At 35.9% G+C, this 12018-nt stretch overlaps 1 protein-coding gene and 1 pseudogene across 4 annotated transcripts; both read left to right on the plus strand.

The window, feature by feature from the left end:
- The first annotated feature begins 527 nt into the window (after window positions 1–527).
- LOC123200562 (pentatricopeptide repeat-containing protein At4g21065-like) lies at window positions 528–4851 on the plus strand. Of its 4 annotated transcripts, none has more exons than XM_044615794.1 (3): window positions 528–3590; window positions 3897–4181; window positions 4343–4851. In XM_044615794.1, exon 1 carries the CDS (start codon window positions 1429–1431, stop codon window positions 3208–3210), a length of 1782 nt encoding a protein of 593 aa, XP_044471729.1. In that variant the 5' UTR covers window positions 528–1428; the 3' UTR covers window positions 3211–3590; window positions 3897–4181; window positions 4343–4851. The 4 variants fall into 4 exon arrangements, with proteins under 4 accessions (XP_044471729.1, XP_044471728.1, XP_044471726.1 ...); XM_044615793.1 differs by having other exon boundaries at window positions 3897–3953; window positions 4056–4851; XM_044615791.1 differs by having other exon boundaries at window positions 3897–4851.
- A 3273-nt stretch (window positions 4852–8124) lies between these two features.
- Window positions 8125–11072, plus strand: LOC123200566 (annotated as a pseudogene).
- The last annotated feature ends 946 nt before the right edge of the window (window positions 11073–12018 follow it).

Here is a 12018-nt window from a genome sequence, read left to right on the forward strand (position 1 = left end):
AAAAAAGTATTAATACATAAACGACTGAGCAAATGTAAGATGATAAAAATGGAATAAAATGAATAGACTATTCATTTCATTGTTCAAAGAGACATAAATTAGGAACAATGGAAGCAAATTCTAGGGATCAAATATTCTTTTCCAACCCAATTGCCCATTTTAACATTATATAAAAGTATTAGCACTAATATGAATATTTTAATTTAATTAACAATTATGTTGTTGGTTCATAGGATTGGATTTGATTGAATAAGGTTTTGTTTGAATTGAAAAGAATTAGTTTCAAATAGATGAATTAAAATTTAAATTCAATTTACAAATAATTTAATTTTAGATCTAATTTAAGCTTTCTTAATCTCAATTGCTTATATTTTATTGGCTAACCTACGGCCTAGATTTAAAGTCCCAACTGCTCTGGCTGAACCTAACCCAAAAAAAACTCCTGATGTTGTCTTGTCTCACACTGAACTAAGCAATATTGAAAGGTAAGTGCAGAAATGGTTTTCCAGTCCCAAAGAAATGCAGATTTGGGTGAATGTTAGGTTTGTGGCATGGCATTGCTTTAATTTATGCAGAGTCGGTGCAGGAGTGAACACATGTTATTTCTTTTTTGGGGGAACTGCAACTATGTTAATTACATTGCTTGAAGAGATTTGTACTGCCGTGTGCCATTCTGAAAGGACCAAGAAGTTGCATTTCTTTTCTTGTTATGAAGGTCAAGGTCTATCCTGCTGTCTTTACCTAACACAATGATGATAGACTACCAGATATTCAGATCAGACTCCTACCACCATGAATTCTAACGGCATTCTTCTGGTAAGTAATTACAGTTGAAATCGACAAATTTGACTCACTTGTTTACTGCCAGTGAAGCTTAGGTACCCACTTCTTTCAGTTAGTCCACAAAAGAAGCTTGACCTTCTATTTTACTATTACCAAACTGACTCTTTACTATTCTCTTGAAATCCGTAACTTTATCAAGTTTGATCTATCCCATTATGGTCACTCTGTATACATGATCTTTGCACTTTCTATGAGCAAGTCAAGAAGAGAGAGAGAAGTAAGTTTTGAAGCATGATCTAATCATATATTATCTCCCTTTGCACTTAAATTCTATCATATGGCAATAGTATTAAACAAACAAGCAAGCTTTGTTCTTGGTGATAACGGTACCGCTTCATCTTATCATCCTCCATACTTACCTGACCATGAGAAGAGAAAGGCGTGCAGAAAGGCAGATGAGAGTTGACATGGCCATTTCTTTTATGACCACGTGGACAGAAGTTGGTGTTTATTGACGTGGATAGCAAAGGGACTGTTAGATTGGATCCTCTGCAATTTAAGAAAACGCTCCTCCCTTGAGGTTTAAAAAATATAATTATATAATTCATGTTCCGTGCTTGATTGTACGTACAATTTCAGGTCCCAATGATTACTTCAGCTTTGACATTGGCAGGCAACAGAAGAGCAGCAGAGCAGAGCTGCCTAGCTCTCCTCCACTCTTGCAACAGCCTCCCAAAACTGACCCAAGTCCATTCCCGCATTCTCAAATTAGGTCTCCAGAACAACCCATTAGTTCTTACCAAGTTTACTTCAGCATCCTCCAATCTAAACGTTATAGACTACGCTTCCTCCTTTGTATTTTCACCCGAATACGATACCCGTATTTACGATGCTTTCCTATTTAACACTGTAATAAGAGCTTATGCTCAAACTAACAATTTAAAGGCTAAAGCAATTGATTTTTATAAGCTTATGCTTGAATATGGAGTTTTTCCCAATAAATTCACGTACCCCTTTGTTCTAAAGGCCTGTGCTGGTATTGGGGATCTGAATTTTGGAAAGTCTATACATGGGTCGGTGTTGAAATTCCATTTTGGTGATGATATCCACGTACAGAATACTTTGGTTCACATGTATGGTTGTTGTAAAGGAGGGATTGAGTTTGCTCGTAAGGTATTTGATGAAATGTCAAGGTCTGATTCCGTTTCGTGGAGCGCGATGATTGGTGGGTATGCGCGTTTGGGATTGTCGACTGAGGCAATAGGTTTGTTCAGAAAGATGCAGATTTGTGGTGTTTGTCCAGATGAGATTACTATGGTTTCGGTTTTGTCTGCTTGTACAGACTCAGGAGCGCTTGAGGTTGGTAAGTGGATTGAATCTTTTATTGAGAAAGATAGGGTTAGACAAAGTGTGGAATTATGTAATGCGCTCATTGACATGTTTGCCAAGTGCGGTGATGTTGATAAAGCTTTAAAGTTGTTTAGAAACATGGATGAAAGAACTATCGTATCATGGACTTCTGTGATTGTTGGTTTGGCAATGCACGGTCGTGGTTTGGAAGCTGTGGCTTTGTTTGAGGAGATGATAGAAGCTGGAGTGGCTCCTGATGATGTCGCCTTTATTGGATTGCTCTCCGCTTGTAGTCATTCCGGATTAGTTGACAAAGGCAGAGAGTATCTTAATTTAATGAGAAAAGAATTTGGCATTATACCTAAGATTGAACACTATGGATGCATGGTAGATATGTTATGTAGGGCTGGATTAGTTCAAGAGGCATTTGAGTTTGTTCAAAAGATGCCCATTGAACCAAACTCAATTATCTGTCGAACCTTGATTAGTGCTTGTTGTGCCCATGGTGAACTCAAGCTCGGGGAGACTATCACCAAGCGGCTAATTGGAAATGAACCTATGCAGGAGTCTAATTATGTATTACTTTCCAACATATATGCAAAAATGCTCAATTGGGAGAAGAAAACCAATATTAGGGAGGTGATGGACAAAAGGGGGATGAGGAAGATCCCTGGGAGCACTATGATTGAGCTGAATAGCGAAATTTATGAATTTGTTGCTGGGGATAAATCTCATGATCAATACAAAGAAATATATGAGATGGTAGATGAAATGGGTAGAGAGACGAAAAAGGCTGGATATATTCCTGCTACATCGGAGGTGTTACTGGACATTAACGAAGAAGACAAGGAAGATGCTTTAAATAGGCATAGCGAGAAGCTGGCTATTGCTTTCGCTCTTCTTAAAACACCCCCTGGAACTTCTATTAGGATTGTCAAGAATTTGAGAGTTTGTGATGATTGTCATTCTGCTACCAAGTTCATTTCTAAGATTTATAATCGAGAAATAGTGGTAAGGGACCGGAACCGATTTCACCATTTCAATGACGGATTGTGCTCCTGTAGGGATTTCTGGTGACAAACTGATAATGAATTTCAGGATTATCGTTCCATTTACTATTCCATGATTTTCTTAGCTTGAGGTTTTCATGATGCTTTGAACCCAACTCATGATCATTTACTATAATGGATCAGCGTACCGGAGTCTGAGGTTGGCAGAAACATTGACGATTCTGTGCAATTTGGGTCAACTTAACAAGTATCCAGGCAGGGCATGGAATGCAAAAGATTATCTGAAAGTCATAACAAGTACATACATTGTACCTTCCCATGAACAATTTCAGATATACTGCAGCTGGCAAGAGTTTATCAACTCATAATCACATTATGCTTCCTTTGTATCTTATTCTTTGTGAAGGAGATTGCTCTGGGATGGAGAAATAGTCTGTGGTGCTTCTGGTACGTATACACCAAAGGGATATCTGTAACCTTTGCATTATGGCCTGCTTTATTGGAAATGGATTGGGCTTGAAAATGTTCAATGTGCGTGATATGAGCAATAAATCTGAAATGATTTTTTACCAAAATGAGTGAATTTTATGATTTTTAGCTTCAAAATTTTATGGTATCCAATAACATTGTATTGGATTGATACAACGAATCAAAATAATGGTCATTAATTGCTCGATACTTAAAATTTTGCACGATTGATTAATTTTGTTTAATCAGAAAATGCATATTTTAATGAGTTTCTGCGCTTTTCAGAGTTACTGTTGAGTAGCTTTTTTGTACAGAAATCTGGTTCTGCTACTGCGCAAGCTTGTGAGTGGAGCTGCTCTGGTTTTTAGCATTGTTAACTCTATTCTATCTTCTTAAAGAGATGTTAAGATCATATGCTTATCTAAGTGCTGGCACATCTACTAGGGAGAAAGTGACTCGAGATGTGTTGATATTTGCTGAATGGTGACAGATGCAGCCTGCCTTGAGTGTTAAGCTTATGAGATATCGTCGACAGAGGATACAGTAGATAATGACTGGAGAAGTAACAAGGTTTGTCACGGTGAACATTTTATGCACTAAATGTTTGAGACATCTCATATTCGACTGTGGAGCAGATAGTTAAATGTCTTTGAACCTAAAAGTTCCGTATTATCATTAGTTGAAGAGTAGATATCGACTGCATTAACTCTGTTGAGTTTTTGCACACACAGAATTTGGTCCTATTTTACGGGGTCGATGACCCAAATACTCTTTCATTATAGACCCAGAATACTGTACTACATGCTCTATGTCAAAGCAAACCACCGCCCAGACAAGACATGTGCAATTATACTACAAGCTGGAAAGTAGAGCAATTATATATCAACCATCATTTTCATTCAGTAACAAGTGTGATGCTCTTCGGACTCGGTTTACTGTTGCTTTCAGATGTGCAACTTGCCTTCCAGAAGCCGCTGAATGAATTTCCCACAGAAACCCGTTAAACTACTAGTAAGCTTTAGTTTGTTTTGTAATTCAGCTAGCAACTGAGTGGTTATCATCTTTACTATTGTTAGCACTGTGATATCCTTATTACTTTGTGTTATCCTTCTCTTTATTATCCCCATTCAATCTTTTCAGGGATTTGGAAGTTAGTCATCAATTATCTTGTATATATTATCATGTCAAGAACTTGTATAATTATATTATTTGCAAATGAACAACATTTCATATTCTCCAACCTATAGCCAAAGCTTATGGTCGGCTAGCTAGCTTCCAGCCTCCACCCACCTATCTCTGGCTTTCAAGCCTTCTAGCCTATAAACGAGGCTCTCCAACATCTCATCTAGGCTTCCACCCAGGGATATTTTGACTCTAATCAAGGTAATATACACCTTGTTCCTATAAATGAACTTCAAGCTTATAACCAAGGCTTTACAAACTATTATACCACTTATTGGGAGATCATACAAGGAAAAAATTATTCACATAAGCAATATAGTAATATAAATCACATCTCACAAACAAATACATGTTTATCTTGATAGTTTAAAGAGTTTATAGAACAAATACCTAGTTTTTGTGAGAAGAAGAAGAAAGAAAATCTTCTCTTGTAAAATTATATTCTTCTGTATTGAGGAGAGACAATTTTGGATTTTAAATAAGAGTTCAATTGCCAACAACTTTCATATTAACTATCCCTTAGTAGTTAAACAAACAAAGTCTAGTCGACTCGTTATGGGTGGACCCAAACCTAATAAAAGCAAATTCAGTTTTTATACTTATTTTATAGTATTTAACCTACCTATGTTCTCACATTCTTTGGTAACTTCAAGCCAATTCTCAACTCTTTCCATTCCTAGTAAGACTTTTAATATTCTACTCCTATTTGTCTTGTTCAATCTTATTCAAGCCACCCCACAGCTCGAGTCATGTTCATTAATACTAAAATAATTTAAAAGGCATGCATATATATGTGGTGTAGAAACGAAATTTCAAAAAAGTTATCACAGTGTCGCTTCTTGGTGATCAGTCTTGACGTCCATTTGAGCTCATACACATGTATTTGTCTGCTCACTGTTAATGATAATGTATAATTGGCTAACATCAAGAAATTGGCCTGCTCTACAGCCTGTCCATGCGTATTGCAATCTGGAGTAGCGCTGTATGCTCATCACCTCATGTATAACAATGCTTAGAAACCATATATTTTTCTTACAAACTGTTTGTTTGATTGCCTACCGCTTCGATTCAAGAAAAGCCATTTTCCTTTAATGTGACCTTGGAAATAAGGTTTTAAAATCAGATCATCACATATAGTGGGAAGCCCCTAATCATCTTTTGTCTGAAATGTTATTTCTAATGATTGGGGGTAAGGGGTTGAACTTTGCTTAATTATTTAACTACTTGATGCATGCATATGAACAACTTTTTTTATTAAGATAATAGTCCTACACATCAGTTCACTCATAATGTAATTCTTACTCGTTTGATAACTGTTATTAAGTTATCAGAAACAGATGCATGACTGTAGTAATGCATATTCACTTAAATACCAATGTCCACCTCAGTTACGGAACCTCTTCAGTGACAGTGTGTGTAGAATTTAAAAAGCTGAGGTTAGCACTTCATATAGACCTTTTTTCATGAATAAGACTTTAATGAAACTAGCTCTTCAGCTATCTACACGTTGTTGCGGATGAGCAGTCTGCGCTTCTTAGCTTTAATATGGAGGTAAACTACTCAATAGTTATAGGGGGGACCACAGAATCAAATCATCTGTTGAATTTGCCTTGTGAGGACCAATAGATTGCAAGAGAACTTGAATTATATGGTGTTAATTATCTTCACACAGGAATGAGTCACTGCAAAAATCTAGAAAAAGAAAGACTAATGGATTTTGTTCATGCAAGCAACAGAACAAAGTATACAAAGCTAGTAGTTTTAGCTTGTGCGAGGTACCAAAAGCTGCAGAACCACTTAAAGTGACTTGTTTCCATATGTGGTTCACTTCAGGCTCAATTTAATAATGACTTGCTATAAACATGTCATGACTAGCGAGTCCTCGAATTTCATTTTTCTTTAGCCATAGCCTCCGTTCCAAGGATTATTCATCACCTTCAGCTTCCAACTTTTGCTTGGAATACCAATGAAATTATATCTAAAAGGAAAGGATTGCAAAAAGATTCAAGTCCAGGAAACTCCCATATTGAATGCTAAAACAAAGTGAGTCTAGTCAGAAATGATAGTGGAGGTCACCATAAAGAGAAAAGCAATGTTATCCTTGATTATAAATTAGAGCCATTTGAGTATCAACACATCTCAATTTTCTAATTTCTTCCTATTCTATTGACTATCCAAGCTCTTCTCCATCTGAGCTTTGCAAAATATGGTTGGTGTCTCATGTCTCTTTAGTTTCTCATTGTTCAAGTAATTTTCATGGTCAATGGAGTCTCCTAAATTATACCCATAAATATTATTTTTTTAACGTTGGCAAATAAAAATGCACCTTTTAATTTTGTTAACAGGATTAGAGGAAAAATTGGTTTGTTGCTGGTGCAGTTGATTATAGAGGATTTCCTGCTGACAGGTCTAAGACTGGTGGTTGGGTTCCTGCTGCTCTTAGCTTAGGTATGATATGAACAAATATCAAGTTGCAACTCTTTTGCTCAGCCATTCACTAATTGCTTTGAACTCTTGGAACTTATCAACCCGATCACCAATTCTGAAACTGAATTTTAAGTAAAGGCTGTTCAAATAAAGTAATCATATATGGACAAATAAAGAGAATTCAAAGCAAAGATAGTATCTCAAGAATTTTATCACACAATTTATAGGCAAAAAAAATGAACTAAGAACAAAATACAGAGGAAAAATAATGCAGTTTTAATTTCACTATTAAATCTATCAACAAGACACATATATTTAAACAAACAAATGAAAAAAAAATATCGTTTTATAATTTAGTGGGTACTAACTACATCCATTAACAACACCATTAAGTTAAAAATTAAAATGAATTTAATCCACTAACAACACTCATTAAGTTAAAGATTATGATAAATTTAATTCATTAACAATATCTATTAAACTAAATATTATGATATATTTAACTAACCTGAGCGACAAATAAAAATTAATTTTGCATCAGTTTTTTAATAGAGGCTCCGTATGAAAACAGAGTAAATATGTTACGCACAAGTTATTAGTTTTTAACATTTATTTTCCTTCTGAATCAAATATCAAAGTTCAATTCTTACTTAAACAAATTTTTGCTCTCGCTTTGTTTTTGACATGCACCTGATCAGCGTCTTATTCCTTTAAAATGCATTAGAATTTTCTTACTAAAATAGCAAAGAAGTTGCAACAACCACAATTTACATACACCTTTTTTCATTCATGGAAAATTTCAATGCTGAAGGACGTTTACCGATTAAGTACTAGATATGCATTGGAAAGCAAAAAAATTTTTATAAGCAAGACAATTTTTATACAGTAAACAGTTAAACCTTTCTCCAGTGAATCTTGTGACATATTTGGGCGGAACAATGCATCTTTCAAGTGCTACTTCTACCAATATGGTTACAGACTTCATGGGTACATCATTTATGCTATGTTTACTTGGCGGCTTCCTTGCTGACTCCTTTTTAGGCAGATACAAAACAATTGCAATATTTGCCACCATTCAAACTCTTGTAAGTTTGCAATTCTGCTCTCCGCTGCTTTTACTTCTATAGTTGTACTTCTTTTTCCTTTTCTAATTCGGTAAGTAACATGAAATTGAAACACTAACCAGAGGACCAGCTTATTGGCTATATTGTTAGAAGACATGTTTAGAACTGCTGATGTGGAATCATCAATGTTGCTTAGTTGAATGTTTCAAATTGTTTCTGTTTTTGTGTTGGTTTTTTTTTATTCATGTTCTTGATCATGACATAATCTTAGGATCATGACTTTAGTGGGCTGTTATTAATTAAGCTTTAAATTGTAATGTTTCTGAAGTTAAAAAAATGAAGTTTTTCTTTGCTTCAAACAAGCTGCTCTCAATTTTCATAGCAACACTCTGTTTTCTTCTCTTTCATAATTACCAACATATATCAACATGCTGTCAGAGCTGCAACCCCCTCCTTGCCATGCTGCCCAAGTTACTCAGTGCCGAAGAGCTAATGGATTTCAAATGGGAATTTTATATCTTGCCTTGTATCTAATTGCACTGGGGACTAGTGGCCTAAAATCAAGTGTCTCAGGTTTTGGAACCGATCAGTTTGATGAGTAAGATGAAAAGAAAGGACGCACATGACTTACTTCCTTTGTAGGTTCTTCTTTGACATCAGTACAGGAACTTAATGGTTGTCACCGTACTTGTTTACATTCAAGACGAAGTTGGCCGAAGCTGGGGTTATGGAATTTGTTCCATTTCAATGTTTATTGCTACTGTGATATTTTTATCAGGAACTCGAAAATAAAGACACAAGAAATGCTCAAGGAGTCCCATAGTCCACATCTGTCAAGTTATTGCGGCTGCTGTAACGAAAAGGAAGACCGAACTACCTTCTAATACTATCTCCTTATATGAGGATTGCCCTGAAGATGCAAGAATCCAGCGCACGAATCAGTTCCGGTAAACAATATGTTGCATAAAAACTCTGTAGATAAATTTGAAACACTTTGCTTGTAGTCCATATGATTTTAGTTTTCACTAATTTCTCAACTTCACTAAGTCCAACTCCACAAAATTGAAGTCCAAAAAATTGGCTGCAAATTGAATATGATTTTACCATTCTTCTTTCCAGCTGTTCAATCATAGTTTAGCCCCAGGATCAACTTACCTCAGCTCATGTCTGGATGAATCTTCCATTGTTCTAGTGTCATATATTCAATAAATTGTATTAAATTGTTGGTTGTTCTCTTGGGATCCAATTCAATCATCCCAATCAGTTTTCTCCAACGTCACAGTCAACTAGTGATATATCTACGTCACACAAATTGCTCTCTAATCTATCCCTTCCTTTTGTCTTCCTCGTTATCCGTTTCTAATTTCAGTTGGACTAATTTGATCATTATGTTGCTTTTAAATGCAAATCTTGCTAAAACAGGCCTCCATAAAATTCGTGAAGAAAAAAATTTGTCGGTTTACTTTTAGAAAACTTTAAATACATTCCTGACAGGCTTCAATCTTTAATCCTTCTTGTTGTTTCATAAATATTTGCCTCTGTGCTTCATGTTATAGTTGCTTGAACAAGGCCTCTGTAATTATGAAATTGACGGTTCCTTCGCTCCCAACCCTCGGGAGCTTCGTTCAGTAACAGGGGTGGAAGAGGTGAAGATGGTGATTAAATTACTTCCAGTTTGGGCAACAACAATTTTATTCTGGTCCGCATATGCCCAGATGATCACATTCTCAGTAGAACAAGCTTCCAACGTGGAGAGATCAATCGAATTTCAGCTGGGTCCCTCACTGTCTTGTTTGTGGCAGCCATATTGCTCACTTTGGGAGTTTATGATCGAGTGATCAGAGCACTCTATAAAAGATAAAAAGGAAAACCGGATAAAATAAGTCTCTCAGAAACCTTAAGGAAAACTTATCCTATAGCATATATGCATAAGATCATTAGTCAAACCTAGAGTACTAGTGCCTTATCAACTGTTCATTATCATATGCAGCTATAAACTACAGTTCTTGTGGAATACATGCATCACTTGAAGAAGTTTTTATCTTGAATTTTACACTCACCTGGTTTTTTAAACAAGATTTACCAACTTACAATTGATAACTATTGGACTCTTCTTGCCAGCTGCTGGAATGGCAGCTGCGGCGCTAGCAGAGATCAAACGTCTATCAGTAGCAAAAGCCAATGGTACAATGACTACATATTTACCAATTCAAGCTTTCCTTTTGATCTCACAATTCTTTTGGTGGGTACCAGAGAAGGATTTATATACACTGGTCAGTCAGATTTCTTCATAACCCAGTCGCCTAAAGGAATGAAAACAATGAGCACTGGCCTTTTCCTTTCAACTCTTTCGCTTGGGTTCTTTTTTAGTAGCCTTCTAGTTTCCATTGTGAAGGCTGTAACTGGAACTAGAGGTAGACAAGGTTGGGTCGGTGAGAACATAAACAATGGGAGACTTGATTGTTTCTATGGACTCCTAGCTGCATTAAGTATCATTAATTTTGTATTATTTCTTATTTCTGCATCTTGGTACAAGCGGAGAACAATTAAACACGTTCCACAGATGGAGATTATAGTAAAACGTTTATCAGCTGAAGAGGACTAGTTTCTGGTGCTTAAGAGTCGAGTCATGGCTTGTAACCCATTTCAATTCAACCTAAGGGAGTGTACTGTCGTTTCATCGCAAGCTTATTGTATCAGAAATTGTCATAAGATCGTTGAAATAAAAAGAGAAATCTGTAGAATCGACTAATGTTTGTAATTAATAGCCTGCTATTTTGTGTTTCCATTTTGCTCTGATATACTAGCCATTTTTGTGTAACTTCTTGTCAACATTTCCCCGAAGTTTCAAATTCTTTATGCGCCATTACCCCAATCTTTTTAACATATATTATCAAATTCTTGATGGAATCTTTCATCATGCCCAGCTAGATAGAATTAGACACCCACTGCAAGCATGAAAGTTATTGCAAAGTAACTGGCCAAAGATTAAGAGCACTATTATTGTTATCACCACAATTATCTTAGATAGAAAGTGACATTGCCTCTTCAGCTAAGGATGAAGTGACTCGTGGCAAATCTTATATTGGGGAGCACTAATTTTTAGAGGGATAAAGTTTCACTTAAACTAAATGGGACAGACAATTTGATTCGATGGGTCCTTGTAAGATGAGATCATCAGTGGGAATATAATCTCACTAACCATACTACACTAAATTTGGACATCTCCATCTTCTTGCTCACAATCAAATTTGGAGTCACAAAAGAAATTTTTAAGGACCTGAAGTAATCCCATATGTTAAAAACCATACAATGTGCAGTAAGGCAGGTTTGAAGAAAGAAACTTAAAAGCACTTTTGGAATAGATTTATCAAAACAGAATTAACCAGTAGGAAAAGTTTAAGCTTCAAGGTAACAGCTTTATAGTGTTTACTCATTTTTTTCCCCTTGGAAAGCAAACAAGGTAATCACTAACCATACTGATTAGGAGCTGTTGTTGGCCACAGTGGACCATAAATGAACGGTTCAAGGTTAGGTTAGATATAAGGTTAAAGAAATACAGTCTTAAGTCCCAAGGGAGCAAATAGCTGTATTAAATTCCTTCGGTGTAGAAGCATGGTTGGCCAGCTTCTACAGATTAAATGAGATCATAACATAGTTCAAAGATCAACATCCTAATCTCAAAAATTAAGAACATTAAACCCAAATCACATTCAAGAGGCAGACAACAAGAA

Source organism: Mangifera indica, chromosome 17 (genome assembly GCF_011075055.1).
Source record: "Mangifera indica cultivar Alphonso chromosome 17, CATAS_Mindica_2.1, whole genome shotgun sequence".
NCBI classification, from domain to species: Eukaryota; Viridiplantae; Streptophyta; class Magnoliopsida; order Sapindales; family Anacardiaceae; genus Mangifera; species Mangifera indica.